We start from the raw sequence: 27,352 nt of genomic DNA on the forward strand, positions 1-27,352 counted from the left end.
CCCAGCAGCGGGACCCCGCGATCTGATATCTTATCCCCCATCCTTTGGATAGGGGATAAGATGTCTAGGGGTGCGGAGTACCCCTTTAAAGGGGTAAATGCTCACAAGGGCATCCTTTGTTCTGTATCCTGGGTGGCTCTGGAGTATGTCTAAAGTTAGAATAGGTGTGTGTATATATATATATATATACACTGAAGGTGATCTAGGACACGGCTCATATGATGGTGACACACGGCAGGAACATCTTATTCTTTGCAAAGGAAATGGTCACCTCTTCAATGGGAATGTCCTGAGCGAGCAGGAGACAAGTCTGAGGAACAACGATATAACATGAAAAATTACAAATACAACGACATAACATGAAAAATTACAAATACAATGATATAACATGAAAAATTACAAATACAATGTAATTAGTTATTCCCGTACAGCTGCAACATTGTACCATGTCATCAATTGTACTTTTCCTTAGGCAATACTGCCACCTGGTGGTCAGTACAGTTATTGCAGCTTTGCACTAAAACCCAGTTATTTCTACAGCTAACATTTACCTGATCCAACCTCGCTATGGGATCTGCAGAATCTCTGTGTTTCCCAACCGGGGTGCCTCCAGCTGTTGCAAAACTACAACTCTCAGCCTGTCCGGGCATGCTGGGAGTTGTAGTTTTACAGCAGCTGGAGGCACACCGGTTGGGAAACACAGCTCTAATCTCATAAAACATGTGCAAAACAAGTACATGTGGTAAAGTATGTATGTTTATTCACACTCTGGGATGGGGGCTTTCATACCTACGTCCTGATACAATATGCAGAAAAAAGAACCTGAGATGAACAATCCAAAAACTAGATTATTACACATGAATAAATCATCACTAGAATTACCTGTCGTAAAAGTGATCGAACAGTAACCGCAAAGTTTGTGGTGGGAGAAGAATTCATCATCACCTTCAACATTATTGTCCCTACAGAGAAACAACAAATATTATAGCTACATGGTGTAATGTACAGGAATATAACTACTATAATACTGCTCCTATATAAAAGAATATAACTACTATAATACTGCCTCCTATATACAAGAATATAACTACTATAATACTGCCCCTATATACAGGAATATAACTACTATAATACTGCCCCTATATACAAGAATATAACTACTATAATACTGCTCCTATATACAAGAATATAACTACTATAATACTGCCCCTATATACAAGAATATAACTACTATAATACTGCCCCTATATACAAGAATATAACTACTATAATACTGCCTCCTATATACAAGAATATAACTACTATAATACTGCTCCTATATACAAGAATATAACTACTATAATACTGCTCCTATATACAAGGATATAACTACTATAATACTGCTCCTATATACAAGAATATAACTACTATATTACTGCTCCTATATACAAGAATATAACTACTATAATACTGTTCCTATATACAAGAATATAACTACTATAATACTGCTTCTATATACAATAATATAACTACTATAATACTGCCCCTTATATACAAGAATATAACTACTGTAATACTGCTCCTATATACAAGAATATAACTACTATAATACTGCCCCTATATACAAGAATATAACTACTATAATACTGCTCCTATATACAAGAATATAACTACTATAATACTGCCTCCTATATACAAGAATATAACTACTATAATACTGCTCCTATATACAAGAATATAACTACTATAATACTGCCCCTATGTACAAGAATATAACTACTATAATACTGCTCCTATATACAAGAATATAACTACCATATTACTGCTCCTATATACAAGAATATAACTACTATAATACTGTTCCTATATACAATAATATAACTACTATAATACTGCTTCTATATACAATAATATAACTACTATAATACTGCTCCTATATACAAGAATATAACTACTATAATACTGCTCCTATATACAAGAATATAACTACTATAATACTGCTCCTATATACAAGAATATAACTACTATAATACTGCTCCTATATACAAGAATATAACTACTATAATACTGCTCCTATATACAAGAAGATATCTGCTATAATACTGCTCCTATATACAAGAATATAACTACTATAATACTGCCCCTATATACAAGGATATAACTACTATAATACTGCTCCCATATACAAGAATATAGCTACTATAATACTGCTCCTATATACAAGAATATAACTACTATAATACTGCTCCTATATACAAGAATATAACTACTATAATACTGCTCCTATATACAAGAATATAACTACTATAATACTGCCTCCTATGAACAAGAATATAACTACTATAATACTGCTCCTATATACAAGAATATAACTACTATAATACTGCTCCTATATACAAGAATATAACTACTATAATACTGCTCCTATATACAAGAATATAACTACTATAATACAGCTCCTATATACAAGAATATAACTACTATAATACTGCCTCCTATATACAAGAATATAACTACTATAATACTGCTCCTATATACAAGAATATAACTACTATAATACTGCCTCCTATATACAAGAATATAACTACTATAATACTGCTCCTATATACAAGAATATAACTACTATAATACTGCCTCCTATATACAAGAATATAACTACTATAATACTGCTCCTATGTACAAGAATATAACTACTATAATACTGCTCCTATATACAAGAATATAACTACTATAATACTGCTCCTATATACAAGAATATAACTACTATAATACTGCCTCCTATGTACAAGAATATAACTACTATAATACTGCTCCTATATACAAGAATATAACTACTATAATACTGCTCCTATATACAAGAATATAACTACTATAATACTGCTCCTATATACAAGAATATAACTACTATAATACTGCTCCTATATACAAGAATATAACTACTATAATACTGCCTCCTATATACAAGAATATAACTACTATAATACTGCTCCTATATACAAGAATATAACTACTATAATACTGCTCCTATATACAAGAATATAACTACTATAATACTGCCTCCTATATACAAGAATATAACTACTATAATACTGCCCCTATATACAAGAATACAACTACTATAATACTGCTCCTATATACAAGACTATAACTACTATAATACTTCTCCTATATACAAGAATATAACTACTATAATACTGCTCCTATGTACAAGAATATAACTGCTATAATACTGCTCTTATGTACAAGAATATAACTACTATAATATAACTTTCTGTGTACAATAATATAACACTTATTATAGTGCCCTTATGTATACAGATTACTACTTTTATTACTGGTTTGATATGAGTTACATAATGACCATTACTCTGGATACAGATATCGCCAGCGCCAATGCTGTGAAGGCACTTTGGGGTCACAGAGTACCAGTGTGCTGCGGCCCCTCTCATTGCTCTGTGCACTTTATCCCTGGTCACTAACACAATTCTTTCTGTGAGCATCATGAAAACTCCATAATAGGAGCAAGGACCGGTGCTCCACCTACTAGACAGTGAGCCAGCGATACTTAATACATCACTGGCCTACTGAAGATTTACTGGGCTGGAAATCTAATTTATTCTCCTTTGATCAGCAGTAAAGTAGTTATGCTGCATGCATTTGCGTGGATTCGTTTGAAATGGTGGTGAGTGCATGTGTGCGTGTGTGTTTGGGGGGGGGGGGATCCAGGAGCTGCAGGCAGTAAGGGAGAGTAAGGCAGAGGAGTAAGTTCGGCCTGTAAAAAATAAGCGTGCAATACTTTTTGCTTTAAAGGGGTATTCCAGGCAAAAACATTTTAGTAATCTTTCTGCTTCTAAGCAGGAAACCCAGTGCCCCACCTCATCCAAATGTTTAAAAGAAAGACATTGAAGGGGTATTCCGGGCAAAAACATTTTGTCCTCTATCCAAAGGATAGGGGATAAGATGTCTGATCGTGGGGGGGGGGGGGGGGCGCTGCTGCTGAGACCCCCCGCGATCTCCCTGCAGCACCCGCTTTCAGCGGGTGCTGCAGGGAGATCGCAGGGGTCTCAGCAGCGGGCCCCCTTGCGATCAGACATCTTATCCCCTATCCTTTTGATAGGGGATAAAATGTTTTTGCCCGGAATACCCCTTTAATGTCTTACTTTTAAAGATTTGGATGAGGTGGGGCACTGGGTTTCCTGCTTAGAAGCAGAAAGTTTGCCAGAATGTAAAACTTGAACCCAGTGTCACATGGAAATTGTTTGCCACAATGGTGCTAACTTTCTGCTCCTGAGCTGGAAACCCAGCGCTTCACCTGATACAGCTGTAAATATGGTAAACTAGTGTTCCAGAGATACCCTAGGTACAACGTGCCCAGCCCAGTGAACCTACTTACAATGTCCATGCCAATAGCTATTAACATCGGTATCATGAAAAATGTTAGGGACAACACTGATAGCCTAATGTGACAGATGCAGCACACCAAGGAAATAAATGGTGCTGGATTAAAGAGGTACTCCGGCGCTAAGACATCTTATCCCCTATCCAAAGGATAGGGGATAAGATGCCTGATCGTGGGGGTCCCGCGGTTTGGGACCCCCGTGATCTTGCATGCAGCACCCCATTACCACCAGTCCCCGAAGTGTGTTCGCTCCGGGTCTGATGACTGCCCATCACGGGGCCGGAGCATTGTGACTTCACAGCTCCGCCCCTGTGTGACGTCACGCTCCACCCCCTCAATGCAAGCCTATGTGAGGGGGCGTGACAGCATCACGCCCCTTCCCATAGGCTTGCATTGAGGGGGCGGAGCGTGATGTCTCATGGGCGGAGCCTATGGGAGGGGGCTTGACAGATGTCACGCCCCCTCCCATAGGCTTGTATTGAGGGGGCGGGGTGTGGCGTCACACGGCGCGGAGCCGTGACGTCACAATGCTCCGGCCCCGTGATCGGCAGTCATCAGATCCGGAGCGAACATGCTCTGGGGACTGATGGTAATGGGGTGCTGTGTGCAAGATTACGGGGTCCCCAGCGGCGGGACCCCCATGATCTGGCAGCTTATCCCCTATCCTTTGGCTAGTGGATAAGATGTCTAAGCGCCGGAGTACCCCTTTAAATTCTTCATAAGGGACAAATGTGGCCAATAGTGATGACCAGAAGACTTATCAGCCAGTGTTTTGTACCTCACCTCTGTAGTAACCCGCTGTGTATTCAGAGGGTGCAGTATATTCGGGTCCTAAATCCGTGATTGCTTTTGTTTCTTCTACTGTGCTTTTGCCTGTAGCTGCAGACGAAGTGTCCATCATACTGGAATACGTGGTCCTTGGTGTATCATCGGAAGACATGGAGAAACTTGTGGTACCTAGGGGTGTAATGATAAGTATGACTGGTAATGGTGCAGATGGCATAGTTGGTGTAGTTGGTGATGTTAGTGTGTTGTCAGTCGTACTAGAAGATATTGGTTCTTTCTTCCCTATAGTGGTGGTATTTGCACTAGTAGGTGAATTGATAGAGAAAACAGACATGGTCGCACATCCACAATTTGTATTTTGATCTTCTTTCTTCTCAGCATAAATTCAAAAACTAACAGGTTGTTATTATACATTTTGATCAAAAAGTACAAGCCCACTCGCCACGTCAAGGCCACCTATTTACAGTGGGTCCCTAACGTCCCTAGCATAAAATGGCGTAGCACTGGGCGGCGACCACCACCGTTGCAACACCAGTGCCTACAGGGGGAACGACCCACTGGCAGAGGAGCCCCCCAATGACACTCAAACCAGTCCCTGGGCCGTGCCCCGCCCCACAGACACGGTGCCACAGCAGCAACGGACGCCGCACAGCACCACACCAGTGTGAACAAGGTGTAAAAGCTCACTTACCATGTGCTCCCAGTCAGACTGGGAGGCTGCCAGAAAGGAAGGGGCCCTGTGCAGCTTCCTGCTAATTTACATAGGGCTGGGCTGAGGGGGAGGGGTAGAGTGCAGACCAAGTAAAACAACAAAAAAAGAGAAGGGGATAGAAAACACAATGTGAATTCATATATAGAAAGCAGACATGGTCGCACATCTACAATCTTGTATAATGATCTATTTGCTACTCAGCATAAATTCAAAAACTAACAGGTTGTTATTATACATTTTGATCAAAAGGTACAAGCCCACTCGCCACGTCAAGGCCACCTATTTAGAGTGGGTCCCTAACGTTCCTAGCATAAAATGACGTAGCACTGGGCGGCAACCACCACCGCCGCAACACCAGTGCCACCAGGGGGAACAGGTTGTTATTATACATTTTGATCAAAAAGTACAAGCCCACTCGCCACATCAAGGCCAAGATTTTACACCTTGTTCACACTGGTGCGGTGCTGTGCAGCATCCGTTGCTGCAGTGGCACCGTGTCTGTGGGGAGGTGCGACCCATGGACTGGTTTGAGTGGCATTGGGGCCGCTCTGCCAGTGGGTCATTCCCCCTGTGGGCACTGGTGTTGCGGCGGTGGTGGTCGCCGCCCAGTGCTACACCATTTTATGCTAGGGATGTTAGGGACCCACTCTAAATAGGTGGTCTTGACGTGGCGAGTGGGCTTGTACTTTTTGATCAAAATGTATTCTAACAAGCTGTTAGTTTTTGAATTTATGCTGAGAAGCAATTAGATCAAAATACAAATTGTGGATGTGCGACCATGTCTGTTTTCTCTATATGAATTCACTCTGTGCTAATAGGTGTTGATGCGATTGAAGTGGATGGAGAGTTGGGGCATTTATGGTACTATGGTATCCAGTGGTATTTTGGCTGCTCTATGGTGATATGGTTGTTAATATGATCGGATTCAGACAGAGGAATGCAATGGGATTGGGATCCCGCGTGTCCCGCAGCACCCCATATAAAACTTTTGGGAGCGGGTGGCTTTTAGTTTTAAGTGGGCGGGGGATGATGGTCACCAAACATATAGCGGGTCCCGCAAAATCCTGCATTCCTGTAAGCCTCTGAAATGCCACAGGGGGTGATGAAATTACACAAAAAGGGGGAGGGGGTTGAGATGGCCCAAGGGGGTGATGAGATGTCCTAGCGACATGTCAAAAGTTTTGATTGGTGGGGGTCTGAATGCTCAGACCTCCACTGATTTGGAGAAGGAGCCAGGAAAAGTTTGCACTCAGCACGTTCTGTCCCGCCTCCCGTGTCACGTGTCTCGATCATGTGACAAAGGCAGAGAGAAGAGCACAAAGCCGCACAGCCTTCTCCTGGCTCGGTCTCCTGATCGGGGAGGTCTAAAACACTCAGACCCCCACCGATCAAAGCTTTGGACATGTTGATAGGACATGTAAAATGTTTTTCCTAATGACAGGTACACATTAACAGGTAACATGGTAGCATTTACATTTTGAGGCGTTGGGGTCTTTGGTGATGTGGTTGCAGACATGGTCATCGGTAAGAGTAGATGTAGAATTTGGTGTTGTCTCATTTACTTTGTAAAGGGGGTTAGCTTTCTTCTCGAGGAGACACCATTACTGTTGAGGGAAGCTTCAAAGGCCATTTTACTCCAATGGGCATTCTGGAAAGAGGGAATATGCAAAGCAGCTCAATCAAATGACCTTTTCAAGAAATTTTCCTTAAACATCAGTTTTTTACTTCAACTGCAGAGTTTTAGAAATTGATTGGGATTTTAAGGGGTACTTTGCCCCTAGACAGCTTATCCCCTATCAGAAGATCCACCACTGGGGACCCCCGCGATCTCCCTGCTGCACACGATGTTCGTTTAGAGTGTCGGGTGTAGCGCCAGATGCTCACAACGTCACAGCCATGCCCCGCTCTAGATGTCATGGCCACGCCCCCTCAATGCAAGTCTATGGGAGGGGCGTGATGGACCCTCCCATAGACTTGCATTGAGGGGGCATGGGCGTGACGTCACAAGCAGGGACCATGACGTCACAAGCCTCCGCCCCGCATCGCCAGTCATCTGGTGCAAGGGGCGAAGTTCGCTCTGTGCACCGGATGTCTGGGGTGCCGCAGCCAAGATCATGGGTGACCCCAGCAGCAGGACCCCTGCGTTCAGACATCTTATCCCCTATCCTTTTGGATAGGGGATAAGATGTCTAGGGGTGGAATACCCCTTTAATCCTTCTGAAGAGATCTCTTGCTAGAGTGAAAAGCTCTAGTTTAGGGAAAACCACCTGAAAAGGTCATGTGATTGAGCTGCTTTGCATATTCCTTCATTTAGTTTGAAAGGTATCAGTGGAGTTTTGTAAACTAGTGTTGTGGTCTTTGTGGTGATTCTATTTGTTGGTGTCAGGGACAGACTGGGGGCGGGGGGGGGGGGGGGGGCAGGGAGCGTGAGCCCTAAACTGACCCTAAATCATCTCTCCCTGCCTACTTGCCCATCCATCCTAAACAATGGATCGACAACTGGGAGCTGGTCCCTTCCTGCGCTAAAGTGCTGGGGCCTAATAAAAACACACACTAATAAATAGTCGGTCACGCACCAGAAAACTAACAGGACATCCAGATATACCAAACAGAATACAAATACTAACAATGCAGAATATAACTCACAAACAGAACAGAATATAGTGAATTAACAAACAGTTCACAAAAAAATAAACAGCAGACAAGATAAAAATGAACTAGGCATGATAAGAGTATACAGCAGAATCCAGGAGATGGACGGGATAGCGAAAGAACTGAGAGCAAAAACACTATACTCAACAGGTAAGTTACTAAGAACTATCACAATCAGGTACAAGGACAAAGGATCGGATCAACCAAACACGATAAAGATATAGGACACTGTTCACACTGGGACACAGAACAAACAAACTAGAACCGGATGAGTCTGAATAGACTCCAGAATACAGAACAAGAAGATAACATACAGACCACAGGGTAACAAGCAAGAGTCAGACACAGTGTGAATAGACACATAACAGAAAGGATAATAAATCCTAAAACCGACTAAACAAACATAGCTAAAAATCTACTAAGAGCATGCCAAAACATGGCTAAAACCCGAAACTACAAAATGCATGCAAAAACAGATATAGTAGATATAAAAGCTCAAACAAAGAGAGGTTCACCCAGCCTCCATTAGCATAATGTCAGTAGCAAGTTAGCAGCAAGACATCAGGAGATCAAGATCTCAAAAACCAGTAACCAGAGGCTAGCCTGTGCTGACATTAAATAGACACACCCGAAAGGCTATTGGCTAACAGAGGCCTGGGCTGAAACAGCCAGATACATTTAACTCTTCCCTAACCAGGGAAGATAAAACTGTTCACAACATAGCAAGACAAACAGGCTTTATATGATCACAGACCATTACAGACATGACAGTTGGTATCACTGTCGATGTAGTTGGTGCTGACATGGTGGCAGTCAGACTATAAGGTATCAGGACAGAAATGTACCTAATGGAGTGGTCACAGTCATACCAGGCAGTAGTGGTGCAGATATTATAGCTGCAAACTGGGAACTGATTATGTTGATTGTTTTTTGGGTACTTGTTATAGCTGGTAACATGGTGCTAGTGCTACTACTATTATTATTGGGTGTCGGCAGCGTTGTTAGCTGTGGTGAACTCCCTCCATCGATGATGTTAATAGTGAGAACTGGGGGACTCCCTTCATCGATGATGTTAGTAGTGAGCACTGGTGGACGTCCTCCATCGTTGATGTTAGTAGTGAGCACTGGTGGACGTCCTCCATCGATGATGTTAGTAGTGAGCTGTGGTGGACGTCCTCCATCAATGATGTTAGTAGTGAGCTGTGGTGGACTTCCTCCATCGATGATGTTAGTAGTGAGCACTGGTGGACGTCCTCCATCGATGATGTTAGTAGTGAGCACTGGTGGACGTCCTCCATCGATGATGTTAGTAGTGAGCTGTGGTGGACGCCCTCCATCGATAATGTTAGTAGTGAACTGTTGTGGACGGCCCCCACTGATGATGTTAGTAGTGAGCTGTGGTGGACGCCCTCCATCGATAGTGTTAGTAGTGAACTGTGGTGGACGGCCCCCACTGATGATGTTAGTAGTGAGCTGTGGTGGACGCCCTCCATCAATGATGTTAGTAGTGAGCTGTGGTGGACGCCCTCCATCAATGATGTTAGTAGTGAGCTGTGGTGGACGCCCTCCATCAATGATGTTAGTAGTGAGCTGTGGTGGACGCCCTCCATCAATGATGTTAGTAGTGAGCTGTGGTGGACGCCCTCCATCGATGATGTTAGTAGTGAGCTGTGGTGGACGCCCTCCATCTATGATGTTAGTAGTGAGCTGTGGTGGACCCCCTCCCCCCATATCAGTTATGAGCTTCAATGGAATACTGGTCACCGCTGTTGTAGTTTCGGTTTCACTATCAGTATGAGTTTTTACAATAAGCTCTATAGGTGACATACTGGTGATCGGTTCAGCTGTCAGTGCCCAATCTTGTGGAAGAGATTGCGTCCTGTTGTTTTTCCTTGTAATTTTGCTGGCTGGAGTTTCCAAAATTGTAAATGGACTTGAATCCATGAGACTTTTTTGAGATGTCGCGGGAACAGGTGAAAATTCGGCGTTGGTCGGGGAGACACCAAGGTCAGCTGATCCTGGGCTGACGTCACTTGTGAAGGTCCTCATATTTGGAGGCATGGAGGTGGCCTCGCCGTAGGTATAGCCTCCATTACCAAATGACGGTTGTGCCGGAGCTAAATGGAAAACATGAATGAATGAAAAAAAAGGTGAGAATTTGGTTGCACAAATTTCTTTACAGTAGTGGTCTCCAAACTGTGTCACTCCAGCTGTTGCAAAACTCCACCTTCCAGCTTGCCCAGACTACCAGCGGCCAATAGAAATGTCTGAACTATTAAAATATTATGTTAATGATCCCGCACGGTGAACAACAAAAACATAAAAAATACCAAAGTCCAGAATTGCTGATTTTTGGTCACATCCCCTCCCAGAAAAAAAAAGGAATAAAAAGCCACCAAAAAGTCACATATATATATATATATATATATATATATATATATATATATATATACACACACACACAAGAGTGGTACCGGTAAAAACTACAGATTAAGGCACAAAAAATGAGCCCTCATACATCTCTGTTTACAGAAGAAGGTTATGGGGGGTACACTTTTTTTTTAACAGTAGTACAGTAATAGAAAAGTGTGTAACCATGGGTGTCATTTTAATCATATTGACCCACAGAATAGAGAGAACATGTAAGTAAAAAAAAAAAAAAAACACCAAAATTTGCACATTTGTGTTTTGCAAAATACGGATTGATGTTCGAGCAAAAAAGCAAGCCCTGATATGGGTCTGTAGATAGAAAAATACAAGAGGTATTGGTCTTAAATGCGAGGAGGAAAAAGTAAATGGCAAAAATGAAAATGGGTTGTGTTAATAAAGGGTTAAAAAAAAGTAAATAAGGTTTATTTTTCCTGTAAAATATAAAATATCCCTTCCCCTAATAAAAGTTCAAGAAGCCCCCCTTTTTCCATTTTTCAATAAAAAGAAATATATTTGGTAATTCCGGCAAGCTACATTTTTTTACAAACCACCCAAATTAGTAAAATTGTGCATTTTCATTTTCAATTTACCCCAATTCCTATGTCCCCAATTCGAGTCTATGTGCCTCCAGCTGATGCACAACTACAACTCCCAGCCAAAGGCAATCCGGGCATGCTGGGAGTTGTAGTTTTGCAACAGCTGGAGGGACACTGGTTGGGAATCACCTCCTTAGAGCAGAGTTTGCATAAGGAAGCCTCCGGTGTAGCAAAAAGTACAAATTGTCCCTCAAAAAAAAAAAAAAAAAAAAACAATGAGCCAAAAAAAAAAAAAAAAAAAAAATTGCCGATCATGAAGGGGTTAAAAACATGTGTGAACACAGCCTCATAGGGATATTTACTCCTCATTTACTGTACCTTCTCTAATCCGAAGGTTAATACATATATTCTGTCATATCATTGCCTAAAAAAGTGTTTCCCAATCAGGGTGCCTCCAGCTGTTGCAAAACTACAACTCCTGGCATGCTGGGAGTTGTAGTTTTGCAACAGCTAGAGCACTGGTCAAGAAACACTTATCTAACTACAATAATAAACACAGTGACATGTATTTTATTTAACACTGAGTAAACACCCACAGTGCAAAGAGAAATAGAAAGGGAACCAATTGGCTGTCCGGGCATGCTGGGAGTTGTAGTTTTCCAACAGCTGGAGGCACCCTGGTCAAGAAACACTGATCTAACTACATTAATAAATACAGTGACATGTATTTTATTTAAAGGGGTACTCCGGTGGAAAACTTTTATTTTATTTTAAATAAACTGGTGCCAGAAAGTTAAACAGATTTGTAAATGACTTCTATTAAAAAATCTTAATCCTTCCAGTACTTATTAGCTGCTGAATACTACAGAGGAAATTATTTTCTTTTTGGAACACAGAGCTCTCTCCTGACATCACGAGCACAGTGCTGACACTTCTGTCCATTTTAAGAACTGTCCAGAATAGGAGAAAATCCCCATAGAAAACATATGCTGCTCTGGACAGAGGTGTCAGCAGAGAGCACTGTGCTCGTGATGATCTTAATACTTCCAGTACTTATTAGCTGCTGAATACTACAGAGGAAATTTGTTTCTTTTTGGAACACAGAGCTCTCTGCTGACATCACAAGCACAGTGCTCTCTGCTGACCTCTCTGTCCATTTTAGGAACTGTCCAGAGCAGCATATGTTCTCTATAGGAATTTTCTCCTACTCTGGACAGTTCTTAAAATGGACAGAGATGTCAGCAGAGAGCACTGTGCTTGTGATGTCAGCAGAGAGCACTGTGTTCCAAAAAGAAAATAATTTCCTCTGTAGTATTCAGCAGCTAATAAGTACTGGAAGGATTAAGATTTTTTAATAGAAGTAATTTACAGATCTGTTTAACTTTCTGGCACCAGTTGATAAAAAAAAAAGTTTTCCACCGTAGTACCCCTTTAACACTTTGAGTAAACACCCACAGTGTTTACTCAAGGACCTCATTGTAACGAAGAACTAGCTGCGCTATCCTACAGACCAGGCCTACTTAGCGACCAATAGAAAAGTTGAGGGGTCACAGTCGAGTTTACAATGGCCCACCGCCATGAAGACCCTTCACAGTTTGCTCAGATATACAGGATATAATTTAGTGCAGCACCCAAGTCTATATCCTGGAGGGACAGCCCAGGTACCGTGAACAAGTACTGGAGTAGATGGGGGTTTACCAAAGTAAAGTAGAACTACAAGTACAAGGACAACTCAATATCTACAAATTCACAAGTCTGCATACAACGCATGGTTATCTTAAAGGGGTACTCCGCTCCTAGACATCTTATCCCCTATCCAAAGGATAGGGGATAAGATGTCTGATCGCGGGGGTCCCGCCGCTGGGGACCCCCGCGATCTCGGCTGCGGCACCCAAGACATCAGGTGCTTGGAGCAATGTGGGGGGAGGCTCGTGACGTCACAGGGCCCTGCTTATTGTATTGAGAATCTTCATAGTGACACAGGGTCGCACCACTCCAGCTACCAGATACTACAACCCTCATCGTTCAGCTACAATACAGTCAGTATGCACAAACCTATTTCTGGGGTCGCACACTTGACATATTAAATCACCACAGCTCTATCACATTGATTCCAATATAAAGGGCAAGATACAAAAGTGACGAGTTTCGGGTGCACTGAGCACCTTTACTCGACAGTATGAGTAAGGGCACTAAGTGCACCTGAAACGCGTCACTGTTATCCTGCAATGCCTTGTATCTAGCACTTCATGTTGGAATAAACATCCACGATTTTACTGCACAGTGTCACGCTGGACTTCATTTCATTTCAGGGGCTAATCCAGGGGGCAACTGAATTAAAAATTTTTTTTCTTTTTCCCGTCCCCACAGCCGCCATCAGGGGGGTACAGCTAGTATCACAGCAGCCGCAGCACAGAAGCAGAAGATTGCTGTTTAAACAGTGGTCTCCTGCTTCTGCATTTCTCTGGTGAGTGATTGACTCACCCTGTCAATCATTTACAAGAGGCCGGAACTTCCTCTGTGCTCCGGCGCATGAGTGACATCATCAGAAGCCGGAGCGCAGAGGAAGAGGATAGAAATGGCCTGAAAGGAGCCGACAAGGAAGAAAGAAGAGCTGCAGGAGGTAAGTATGTCGGTCAGTCGGGCGGTGGTGGGTGTTGGAGTGGCGGGTGGTGATGTTTACTACTGCCTGCCTAATGTGGGGGAACATCTGCTGTCTAACTCAATTGTGGGGGAACATCTGCTGCCTAACTTATTGTGATGGAACATTTGCCGCCCAACCTATTGTGATGGGACATTTGCCCCCTAACCTATTGTGATGGGACATTTGCTGCCTAACCTATTGTGATGGGACATTTGCCACCTAACCTATTGTGATGGGACATTTGCTGCCTAACCTATTGTGATGGGACATTTGCCACCTAACCTATTGTGATGGGACATTTGCTGCCTAACCTATTGTGATGGGACATTTGCCGCCTAACCTATTGTGATGGGACATTTGCCCCCTAACCTATTGTGATGGGACATTTGCTGCCTAACCTATTGTGATGGGACATTTGCTGCCTAACCTATTGTGATGGGACATTTGCCACCTAACCTATTGTGATGGGACATTTGCCGCCTAACCTATTGTGATGGGACATTTGCTGCCTAACCTATTGTGATGGGACATTTGCCGCCTAACCTATTGTGATGGGACATTTGCTGCCTAACCTATTGTGATGGGACATTTGCCGCCTAACCTATTGTGATGGGTCATTTGCTGCCTAACCTATTGTGATGGGACATTTGCCCCCTAACCTATTGTGATGGGACATTTGCTGCCTAACCTATTGTGATGGGACATTTGCTGCCTAACCTATTGTGATGGGACATTTGCCACCTAACCTATTGTGATGGGACATTTGCCGCCTAACCTATTGTGATGGGACATTTGCCGCCTAACCTATTGTGATGGGACATTTGCTGCCTAACCTATTGTGATGGGACATTTGCCGCCTAACCTATTGTGATGGGTCATTTGCTGCCTAACCTATTGTGATGGGACATTTGCCGCCCAACCTATTGTGATGGGACATTTGCCGCCTAACCTATTGTGATGGGTCATTTGCTGCCTAACCTATTGTGATGGGACATTTGCTGCCTAACCTATTGTGATGGGACATTTGCTGCCTAACCTATTGTGATGGAACATTTGCTGCCTAATCTATTGTGATGGGACATTTGCCGCCTAACCTATTGTGATGGGACATTTGCCGCCTAACCTATTGTGATGGGACATTTGCCGCCTAATCTACTGTGATGGGACATTTGCCGCCCAACCTATTGTGATGGGACATTTGCCCCCTAACCTATTGTGATGGGACATTTGCTGCCTAACCAATTGTGATGGGACATTTGCTGTCTAACCTACTGTGGGGGAACATCTTCCACCTAACCTAATTGTGGGGGAACATTACCTGCATAGGGTACTACCTACCGGGGGGACCCTACATTCCTGGCAGCATTACGTACCAGTAAGTTCCGTAAGTGTGGTGACCACGGGGTGTTGCAGTGTAGGTAGCGGGATCTGATGGAATTAAGCCCGGGGGCAAGATGTTGTTAACCCCTAGTGTTCGTGATGCCAGGATGTGGTTGTTTTGGTTTAGGGCACCGCAGACAACCTGCCCAAAAACAGCAGGCAATGAGTGAAGGTCCACAGCAAGGATTTGAAGCAACTTGAACTTTTACTTAGAATAGGTGGATAACAGTCTTTACAATTAGGCAGTTTCCACAGAGGTAACCGGGACACAGGGAACCTCTCAGGCTTGCTTGGACTTGTAGTTATTGTGATAATGCAGCAGGCCACTGTGCTACTGATATTACTTTAGCTGGGTAGTAGTCACTTGATTTGTAGAAGTAGTTTTGGCTTACAGTTCAGAAATGGCTGCTGGTCTTTAGGCTTTGGCCTAAAGAGATGAACTTGGATAGAACAGGACTTTGTGCTTTCTTCAATGCCAGAAACTAAGAGAGTGCAGGAACTAAGAGAGTGCAGGAACTAAGAGAGTGCAGGAATTAAGAGAGTGCAGGAACTAAGAGAGTGCAGGAACTAAGAGAGTGCAGGAACTAAGAGAGTGCAGGAATTAAGAGAGTGCAGGAACTAAGAGAGTGCAGGAACTAAGAGAGTGCAGGAATTAAGAGAGTGCAGGAACTAAGAGAGTGCAGGAACTAAGAGAGTGCAGGAACTAAGAGAGCGAGACTAGAGACTACAGCCCCTTATATACTAGGGGGCTGGACTAAAGCCCATTAGTAGCTGGTTGCCTGGGGTACCTGTGCCCTTGGAACTCAGGGTATATCATGTGACTGGAGGTCACATGACCAAGGAAGGTCCTATACATTTTATACAATCTGTACAACTTTATACATAATGGCAATTCTCAGTAGAACACATACAATAAATGTACATTGTGAATATACAATGCATTAGACACCATATAACCTGGGGTAACCCTGCAGGAGAGCCCTGTGGACCTTAGGGACTCTCCCTGAGGGGACAAAAGGACTGTACAGAACTATGTTCTGTACCGGGACACCACATAAGTAACACCTTATTTTCTATCTGCCAACACCAAATATTGCGATAGTGCCCCACCCAAGACTAGACTCTGGATCCGCCCCCGTTTCCTTTCAGTACTATACATTTAGTAAACCTTGCAACATTTTCCTAAATGTGCACCAGTATATCCCAAAAATGAGAGATGTCACCGGTGTCCTGCGTCAAACATAGTCAGGCTGTCTAGAGAACGTGCGGGGAGTCGGACGTACTCACCACAGAGCAGCAGGGCCAGGAATGGCGGCACGAAGACGAACATTGCGACGTCTGGTGCTCAGGTAATGGAGGGTACAGCAGCGGTGCGCAGGGATCCGGTGATATGGAGCCTCCCGGGTTACAATGCAGGTCTGTGTCCTGGGTGTGACGCTCCGATGACACAACCTAATACAATAGACAAACTCATCCAAGAATAAAGGACGGATAATATGAGAACAGCAAATTATATCTCACCTGGAAAACAATACAGAATCCAGACACCTCTTCTTACATTTCTGCCATCCTTGAAAAGCTGCTGTCGAGAAAGGGTTAACTGGATCTGCAAAATTCCTGAATCCCCCATGTACAGACATGGACAAGATTGTTACTCCTCTCCATTAAAGGGGTTCTCCGCCCCTAGAAATCTTATCCTCTATTCAAAGGATAGGAGATAAGATGTCTGATTGCGGGCGTACTGCCGCTGGGGACCCCCGGGATCTCCCTGCTGCACCCGGCATTTGCTTAGAGCATTGGGTGCAACGCCGGAGGCCCGTGACAACGTCAAGTCCCCTCCCACAGACTTGCATTGAGGGGGTGTGGCCGTGATGTCACGAGCCTCCGCCCCGCATCCCCAGTCATCTGGCACGGAACAAGTTTGCTCCATGCACCGGATGTCTGGGGTGCCACAGCTGAGATCGTGGGTGTCCCCAGCGGTGGGACCCCTGTGATCAGACATCTTATCCCCTATCCTTATACATTCCTGGAGTTGGAGAATTGGTTGGATAAATACCAGCCATTGCATTGCCGGTATTTTTAATATTAAAATACCGGCCAGGGGGCAACCCTACCTGCATTGTAGATGAGATACGGTTGGATACATGGAGGCTCTAGTATCCTGTTTGGTACCTCTAATCTGGATCCAAGATAAGATATGGCTGGGATACATGGAGGCTCTAGTATCCTGTTGGGTACCTCTAGCCGGGATACAAGGTGAGATACGGTGGGATATATGGAGGCTCTAATATCCTGTTGGGTAACTCCAGCGTCGATACAAGATGAGATACGGTTGGGATACATGGAGGCTCTAGTATCCTGTTGGGTGCCTCTGGCCTGGATACAAGAGGAGATACGGTTGGGATAAATGGAGGCTCTAGTATCTTATTGGGTACCTCTGGCCTGAATACAAGATGAGATACGTTTGGGATAAATGGAGGCTCAAGTATCTTATTGGGTACCTCTGGCCTGAATACAAGATGAGATACGGTTGGGACACATGGAGGCTCTAGTATCCTGTTGGGTACCTCTAGCCTGGATACAAGGTGAGATACGGTTGGGATACATGGAGGCTCTAGTATCTTATTGGGTACCTCTAGCCTGGATACAAGAGGAGATACGGTTGGGATAAATGGAGGCTCTAGTATCTTATTGGGTACCTCTGGCTTGAATACGAGATGAGATACGGTTGGGATACATGGAGGCTCTAGTACCCTGTAGAACGCTTGTTTGGTTTACACCTATTCCTGTCACTTCCCCCGTAAACATGCGCAGTAATTTGGCCATACATTCAGCTATTGTCAATCGGGAGAGGAGAAAAATCTGCAGCAAGCACCACAATCTCTAGGGAGAACAAAGGGGTGGAAATGAAACATGTCGTCATCCATCATGGGAGAGTCCGGAGGCCGCACTCACATTAGTCAGCCAGGCCTGCTGAAATAGAAGAGTTTGGCAAACACATGACCCCTGTGTGATTTAAGGAGTACTCCACAGGCCAGCGTTCAAAACATTTAGTTCTAAACACTGTGTGCAGGGGTCGACCACGCCCCCTTGTGACATCACATCACTCCCCCTCAATGCAAGTCTATTAGAGGGGCATGGCAGCTACCACGCCCCCCTCCCATACACTTGCATTGAGGGGGCTTGGCCTGACGTCACAAGAGGATGTGGCCGACCCAGCAGCGTGCACATAGCGTTTGGAACTAAATGTTTTGAACTCTGGCCAGTGGAGTACCCCTTTAAGGTGTGGATGTTCCCTGCTTGTGAAATTTCAGATTTAGAGCTCAGTTGGTGTCTTGTACTTGGTGTACTTGTAAAAGTATACATACCCTTTAGGACTCGGTTTGTCCAGTCTCCATTGCAGGCTAAGAAGTTGTTTCTCCATATTGTTATACACGTGTGGTGGCCCAGTACCTGAGTTGTCCTCCTGTAAACTTAACCGTCCTGTGTGGCGGATTCTCTGTCAGTGTCCCCTGGGTCCACATCCCTCTTATGGACTGTCAAGAAAGCCCTGGAGGGGACAGAATGGGAACGGAGGGGCCCCATGACAGGGGTATTATGCGGGAAGGTAAGGGTTAAATGTGAGGAGTTTAGAGGAGGGAGCTAGGGAAGCGCGGGCTTTTAGTGAGGGAGTAGGGAGGAGTTAAGGAGGGTATATAGGTGAGGGCATTGATACGGGGGTCACAATCTGCGTGGCTGAAGAAGTGTCCCTACCTGTGCCATGGCAGACATGGAAGCGATTCTGCGGCGCGTGCGGGATGAGGTCCTCCGGTGCGGCTCCCAGTGGCTGGAGGACGCGCTCCCATCCCTCACCGCCTCCCCGGTGCCTTCGGCGGGGGAGTCCGGGCCCCGTTCTAGCGGTCGGCGCTCTCGCCCGCCGGAGCGCCTGTCACCTGCAGCTTCCCCTGTTCCCAGGCGCCGACGGGTGAGTCCTTCTCCGGCCGCTTCCTGCCGTGGGTCCGGAGCGTCGGGCGGGGGGCGGTCCGGTCAGGCACCCCTTGGTCGGCCTGTTGTGAGGAGCGGTGCGGGGCGTGCTGTCGGCGCGCCCCTGGGCTTCGGTGAGGGACCGGTGCGTGGTGCGGCCCGCTCTGGAGGGCGGGCCCGGCGGAGATCCGGAGCTGCTGTTTCCTCTGCCCCTCGGTCGGGGGGGCAGTCTCCTGCAGGCCTGGTTGCTACCCGGGCCGTGATTCACGTTGCGCCCTCTGCTTCCTCTTCCAGGGGGAGCAGGAGGGCTGGTTCTGCAGTGTCCCCTGCTGCTGCTGCTGGCAGGGGGGCGGTGCTTCTGGGAGGAGACGAGATCGAGGCTGCTCTCAGTGAGGTCAGTGAAGATGATCTGCTGCTGCTGGCTGGAGATTCTACAGAGACCCTGGACCCGCTGTCTTGTCCCCTGCTCCCCTCCGGGGTTGTAGCAGGTGTTGGCGTCAGCGGGGTCCGGTCGCCGCCACTGTCCGTCCAAGCTGCTGGTGGGGCGAATTCTGCTGCTGCAGAGTCGTCGGACGGGGTCCCCCCGGTCCTTTCCTTGGAAGATGTGTCTGTTGCCCGTGTTGTCCGGAGTCGCCCTTCTTCTGGAGTTACGGCCGCTGGTTCCGAGCCGGTGAGGTCGGGTGAGTCTACCACTGTCTCCAGTCTGGGGGGTTTTGGGGGGGGGGGGGGGTGGGAGATTTACAATTGTTTTTTAATGGCTTGCATGCTTTACTGCGGGGGAGTGGTCTGGGGGCGGGGGGGGTCCCAGGTGTCTCCCGTACCTGTTTGGGGGGCTGGGGGGGGTGCAGCTGGCCGGGGGGGGTGCTGGGGTGTCAGGACCGGTTGGGGGGACTGGGTCGGGCTCGTCGGTAGGGGCCCCTGTGGTGGCGGCGTCGGGCTCTGGGGGAGGTGTTCGACTAGCGGATGCGGCTAGGGGGGAGATTTATGTTTGTTTTGAGGGCCCATTGGGCGCTCATCTCAAGGCGGAAGTCCGGGATAAAATTTGGAAGCGGGAGTATGTCGACATTTTTTCGCTCCTGCCGCTGGATAAGTTCAACTTGGACAGGGTCCGGCCGGACGAGTCTAAGCGGTTGGAAAAGGTGGAGGAGGAAGAGCGTCGGCGGTATCGGCTGATACCGCGGACGTTCTCTAATTGGCTTCAGGCCTTCGCCATTTTGGCTAGCGTGGTGGGTGAGAAGGCGCCAGAGTCCTGCTCCGGTCTCTTCTGCTACATGGATGCGGTGGGGGAGGCGTATCGGATTTATGGGGGCTCGGCGTGGCTTCGGTACGACGAGCAGTTCCGACAACGCATGGCGGTGCGTCCGGATCTGCGTTGGGAGCATAAGGATATAGGTTTGTGGATGCGGCTGATGGCGGCTCCTCGTAGCGGGACCGGGCCGCAGTCCTTTCGGGACGGTGTCGGGGGTTCGGGTTTGGGGTCAGGGCGGTCAGGGGGGGCCGGGCGTGGGGTTTGTTGGCAGTTCAACGAAGGGAGCTGCAAGTTCGGGGCGGATTGCCGGTTCAAGCACGAATGTTCCGGTTGCGGGGGTGGGGGACACGGTTTGTCACGCTGTTTCCGGCGGGGGAAGGGTAAGCCGGGAGAGGCTGACCAGAAGAGGGGTGACGCCGGTGCGGGTGGAAAGGATGTTGCCTTTCCTCGCGCTTTACCCAAATAGGGAGGCGGCGGAGCTGTTGCGTTTGGGTTTCGCGGAGGGTTTTCGGATCCCCTTTTCCGGGTCGGCGGGTTCAGGGGGGCAGGTGCGGAATTTGGTTTCGGCACGGGCCCGTCCGGAGCTGGTAGAAGAAAAACTTTTGCGCGAGGTGGAGCTGGGGAGGATGGCTGGTCCTTTTGCTGGCTCTCCTATTGAGGGTTTGCGGGTGTCGCCTTTGGGCCTAGTGCCCAAAAAAGAGCCCGGCAAGTTTCGCCTCATTCACCATCTCTCACACCCTGAAGGGGGATCGGTGAATGACGGCATTGACCTGGTTTTGTGTGCGGTGTCGTACACTTCTTTCGACGCTGCGTTGGTGTGGGTGCGGCGTTTTGGGCAGGGGGCTTTGTTGGCGAAAACGGACATAGAGGCAGCTTTTCGCCTGCTGCCTGTTCATCCTGACAGTTTTTACTTGTTGGGTTGCTGCTTAGGTGATAGTTTTTTCGTTGACCTTTGTTTGCCCATGGGTTGTTCTATCTCGTGTGCATTTTTTGAAAAGTTTAGTTCGTTTTTAGAATGGGTGGTGCGGCGGGAGTCCCAGTTGGACTCGGTGTTGCACTACTTGGATGATTTTCTTTTTTTGGGTCCGGCCGGGTCTCGGGTTTGTGCGGTGCTGTTGCAGGAGATGGAGCGGGTCGCAACGTGGTTTGGCGTCCCGTTGGCGCCGGACAAGACGGAGGGCCCGTCTACGGCGGTTAAGTTTCTGGGGATCGTTATTGATACCGTGGCGATGGAGTGTCGGTTGCCGGATGAGAAGCTGAGTGAGCTGAGGGAGGAGGTCAATAGGGCATGCAGGGTTAAGAAATTGCAATTGCGGGAGGTCCAGTCACTACTGGGTCGTCTCAATTTCGCCTGCAGGATCATGCCTATGGGGAGGGTTTTTTGCCGGCGGCTTGCGGCGGCTACCGCGGGGGTTTCGCGGCCTACCCACTATGTCAGGTTGTCGGCGGACTTGAGGGCGGATTTGCGGGTTTGGCAGGATTTTTTGGGCAGGTACAACGGTCGGTCAGTGGTGATGGGTTGCCCGGTTTCTAATTGGGATTTGGAGTTGTTTACCGACGCGGCGGGCGGTTGTGGTTTTGGGGCCTATTTGCAGGGTCAATGGTGTGTGGGTCAGTGGCCGGAGGTCTGGTGGGTGGCGGGTTTGACGCGGAACTTGGCTTTGCTTGAATTGTTTCCGATTGTGGTGGCGCTGGAGGTGTGGGGGGACTTGTTTCGCAATAGAAGGGTCTGCTTTCATTGCGATAACATGTGGGTGGTACAGGCTATCAATAATCAGACGGCGAATTCTCCGCCGGTTGTTACGCTACTGCGTCACCTGGTGTTGCGGGGTTTGGAGCTTAATTCGCATGTTGTCGCTTTGCATGTGCCGGGGGTGGTTAACTCAGTCGCTGATGCTCTCTCTCGTTTGCAGTGGGACCGATTTCGGGAGTTGGCACCGGAGGCCGAGGAGCGGGGGATCCCTTGTCCGGAGTGGCTGTGGAGGCTGGTTTAGCTGTGGCGATGGGCCTTGTGGGACGGTCTGTGACCAGGTCAACGTGGGAGTCTTATAGTCGGTGGTGGGCAGATTGGGAGTTATTGCTTCGGCAGCTTTCCATTACGGGCGCCCCTTCGGAATGGGAGGCGGCTCTTTTATTTTATGTGGGCAGGGCTTTTTGTGAGCGGGTGTCCCCGTCGGGTCTGGGTCGCCGGATGGCGGCTTTGGCCTTTTGGTTCAAGGTCCGGGGAGTGCCGGATGGGACGAAGTCTTTTTTGGTGCGGCAGGCGGTGCGGGGGTTTCGTAAGGGGGCTAGTTCTAGGGATTTGCGCAAACCGGTGACATTTTCGTTGTTGTTGCGCTTGGGTTCTTTATTGGCTGGGGTGTGTTTTTCGGTATATGAGCTATGTTTGTTCCGTTTGGCTTTTGCGTTGGCGTTTTTTGGGGCTTTTCGTATATCGGAGTTGGTGTCGCCTAGTCGTTGTCGGGCCGGGGGGCTTCTTTTTTCGGATGTGGTTTTGGTGGAGGGGGTTTTGCAGTGCCGTGTTCGGCGGTCAAAGACGGATCAGTTGGGTCGGGGGGCGGTGGTGCGTTTGGCGCGCCTGGGGAGTTCGGAGATGTGCCCGGTGGCTTGTTACTCCGCGTTTTTGGCTTTGCGGGTGGGGATTGTGGGTCCGTTGCTGGTCCATGCTGACGGGGGTTTTCTGTCTCGTTTTCAGTTTGTGGGGGTTTTCCGTAAGTGTTTGCGCGCGGGGGGATTCGTGGCAGAGGACTACAGTTCTCATTCCTTCCGGATAGGTGCGGCGACCGAGGCGTCTCGGTGGGGCCTGGGACCGGAAATGGTTAAGCAGATTGGGAGGTGGGAATCGGAGAGGTATAGGCTGTACGTTCGTCCTCATTTGTTGTGATGTGCGTGTGTTTGCGAGTGTGGGTTGTACTGTATTCTTTTCTTTTGTCGTTTCAGGTGGAGCGGCTGGGCTTGTCTGGATTGTCGGCCATTCGTATGTGACGCGTGGGGCAGTGAGGGCAGGGGTTCGGCCGGCGGGCAGACAGTTGGGATTGGACGGTTCGGTGGCCCAGGTTCGCTGGTTGGGAAAGGGGGGCATGAGGTGGTCAGAACTGTTGTCCAGGGTCCAGTTCTTTGTTCAGCTGGACCGGTCCCCAGATATATTGGTGGTCCATTTAGGTGGGAATGATTTGGGTGTGCGCAGGTCTCGGGATTTGATCAGGGACATTAAACTGGACCTGTTGCGTTTGTGGTCCTCTTTCCCGGATTTGGTCCTGGTGTGGTCCGAGATGGTTGCCAGGCAGAAGTGGAGGCAGGCTCGGTCGGTGGTAGCAATTAACAAGGCGAGGATTAAGGTGAATAAGGCGGTGAGTAAGTTCGTGGCCAGGAATGGTGGTTTGGTGGCACGACACCGGGATTTGGAGGAAGGGGGCGCGGATTTTGTGGCCTCGGATGGTATTCATCTTAATGGGATGGGTATGGATTTGTGGCTTCTTGAGTTGAAGGAGACAGTGGAGAGGGCATTGAGGCTGTGGAGGAACGGGGACAAGTAAGGGGTCACTTGTCCCCGTTGTGGCGGGGTCAGGAGAGGAATCTGGGGAGGCACCAGTGGATGGGCATGGTATGTTGGATGGTGTGGAGGTGGGCTGGGAGCGGTTCCCAGCCAGAAGGTGGAATTCGGGTTGGTGGGCTTCACAAAATGGTGCTCCTGTGCAGGTGAGCTACGGCTAGGAGCAAGTGAAGATCCCATCACCTGTGGTCTGGTAACGGTGCCCCTCAGGTTCTTCTCCTGCGCTAATAGACATCCTAAGGTTAGGACAGGTTATATTGTTATGTATGACGTTCATACATCGGTTTACAATGTTGTAATTGATTATTTATGTTATTTAATAAATGGGCTGCTGTGGCCTTTGTTTAACCAACACATGTCTTATGTCATTTATGGGAGGGAATAAGCTAAAATTAAGTTAAAGGTGTTAAATGATAGATGATCTGGTGGGGGTCTTAGCAGCTATAATATCCCCTAGTCAAGAAAGCCCTGGAGGGGACAGAATGGGAACGGAGGGGCCCCATGACAGGGGTATTATGCGGGAAGGTAAGGGTTAAATGTGAGGAGTTTAGAGGAGGGAGCTAGGGAAGCGCGGGCTTTTAGTGAGGGAGTAGGGAGGAGTTAAGGAGGGTATATAGGTGAGGGCATTGATACGGGGGTCACAATCTGCGTGGCTGAAGAAGTGTCCCGCCCGCCCGCCCTTAATTTTGTCACAGTGGCGGGGTCAGGAGAGGAATCTGGGGAGGCACCAGTGGATGGGCATGGTATGTTGGATGGTGTGGAGGTGAGCTGGGAGCGGTTCCCAGCCAGAAGGTGGAATTCGGGTTGGTGGGCTTCACAAAATGGTGCTCCTGTGCAGGTGAGCTACGGCTAGGAGCAAGTGAAGATCCCATCACCTGTGGTCTGGTAACGGTGCCCCTCAGGTTCTTCTCCTGCGCTAATAGACATCCTAAGGTTAGGACAGGTTATATTGTTATGTATGACGTTCATACATCGGTTTACAATGTTGTAATTGATTATTTATGTTATTTAATAAATGGGCTGCTGTGGCCTTTGTTTAACCAACACATGTCTTATGTCATTTATGGGAGGGAATAAGCTAAAATTAAGTTAAAGGTGTTAAATGATAGATGATCTGGTGGGGGTCTTAGCAGCTATAATATCCCCTAGTCAAGTGTTAAATATACAATATTTTCTTATGATATGTGATGGTTAATCTTTTGAGGCATGTGTGCCTTTAAATATTGTTGCCAAACCTGTGTAACCAAAGAATGTATCAGTGACCAGGTGACTTGTTGGTGACCTATGGGACCCCTCCAAATTGCTCCCTTATATAGCTGAGAGGAGTTAGTTCAGATGAGTCTGAGGTACAGTGAAGTGAAGACCTGAGAATGTCTGGTGTTCCTGAGGGAGACTGTGGTGAGGGTGTGATGAGTGCAGATGGAATTACCCTAGGGGCAGATGGCATTAACCCCTGTGTTCATGGCGCCAGGGCACAGTCCAACCTCTTCACCACCTGAAGGAATACCGCTGGATCCTGGGCTAGGTACGACGGCAAATAATGCCTCCGACACCAAGTTAAGGTACAATGGCAGCTTTGGGATTTGTAGTGGATTTGGACAATTTAATGCAGGGCCACACTGACTTGAGACAGACTTGACTTGGCCTGACTTGACTGAGACTGACTATGACAGACTTCACCCCATTTGTAGCTTACCAGGTTTTGACTTTCGCCTGTGGGACAGTAGACTTGTGGCTCCGTGGCTGCGTGGTAGACTTTGGGCCTTCTTAGGACACCAGACACTCTCTTAGGCCTTGACCTCACTGTAGCTCAACAAAGATTCAAAGAGAAAGAGAAAGCTCCATACAGGGTTTATATGGGGGAGGCTTTGGAGGGGTCCCATACATCACCCTGTAGGTCACATGGTCACTGGTACCTTCCTTGGTTACAATCACATGACAACAGTGCTTAAAAGGCATAGAACAATTATGTACATTGCATTGGATAACACATACATTATTCAACTATTCAGGGCACACAGGTGAAGGGGAGGCCCAGGGGTCACAGAATGGAGTCTGCTTGACAGGGCAGCAATGGTACAGGGGGCCACCACAAACTCCCCCTCTTAACAACGGCTGTCTTTGGCACCCAGTCCTGGAGGGCGGACGACATGATGTGGCCACTGAGGCCTATTGATAGCAATAACAGTTCCTGGGGCATTTTAAGACAATGTCCTTCTCAGGGCTGGTGAATAAACAACTGGGGAAAGAGTCCATGTGGCATTGCTCTTATTGTCTTTACATGCTCAATTGATCAGGTTATGAATAACTGGGACAATGATATAAACATGTGAGATTTTTAGGACTTGCAACTGCATGCTGAATAAGAAGGATAAACTCTGATCCGGCTGCCGGAGGTTCTCTACCCGAATGCCTTTTGCTGCTGGGGCCCCTCCGTTATAGTTACTTCTCCCCAGAACATTATACAAATAGCAAATACACTATTACCTTAACACATAGTAGCGCTGTCATTGTACATGTTTACCTAAGCTTCCAGGAGAACTCTCTGGCCAGTAGAGCACCCTGTACACAATGGACAGGAAAATAGACATTAGATATGACATTTGATGACTGATGTGGACTGGAAATATAAACTGGTTAGCTAAAGTCCTAACTAGACATGATATTTGACTAGTTTATATACGCACAATGCTATGAACAACACTGACTATCTGTACATGAAATGACATTAGGATTATGTAATCTATACTGACTATGGGTATACTATGGACAAATAACTTTTGTACAAAGACACTATTATTCTCTGTACCTGGCTGGTAACTGTCCCCGTGTAGACCTTTGAAATCTGCGCCGCACCATCTCTGGGGAATTAGGAACCCTCGGACCTTCTGGAGCTTCAGCCGGCTCTTCTTCAGCGAACTCAGGAGCTGCAATTGGTTCATAACTTTCTGGACTCAGGATCACTGACATTTGTACCGGAGACATTGTTGGCGCTCTGGAGACAGGTGTATAAGCCTGAGCCATCGGGGATAGAGCAGGGACTGGCATGTTGACTAAAGTTGGTTGGCT

At 47.1% G+C, this 27,352-nt stretch overlaps 1 protein-coding gene across 1 annotated transcript in view; it reads right to left on the reverse strand.

Annotated features, from left to right (window-relative positions):
- Positions 1 to 214: 214 nt before the first annotated feature.
- The window catches only part of LOC130274601 (polycystic kidney disease protein 1-like 3), a 103,785-nt gene continuing 76,647 nt past the window's right edge, over positions 215 to 27,352 (reverse strand). The window contains exons 2-5 of the mRNA XM_056523036.1: positions 9,398 to 10,645; positions 5,162 to 5,335; positions 883 to 962; positions 215 to 310 (exon numbers count right to left, since the gene is read on the reverse strand). Coding sequence (XP_056379011.1) covers positions 215 to 310; positions 883 to 962; positions 5,162 to 5,335; positions 9,398 to 10,645 — 1,598 coding nt within the window. The remainder of the gene's footprint in view (positions 311 to 882; positions 963 to 5,161; positions 5,336 to 9,397; positions 10,646 to 27,352) is intronic.

This window comes from Hyla sarda, chromosome 5 (genome assembly GCF_029499605.1).
Source record: "Hyla sarda isolate aHylSar1 chromosome 5, aHylSar1.hap1, whole genome shotgun sequence".
In the NCBI taxonomy this organism is placed as follows: Eukaryota; Metazoa; Chordata; class Amphibia; order Anura; family Hylidae; genus Hyla; species Hyla sarda.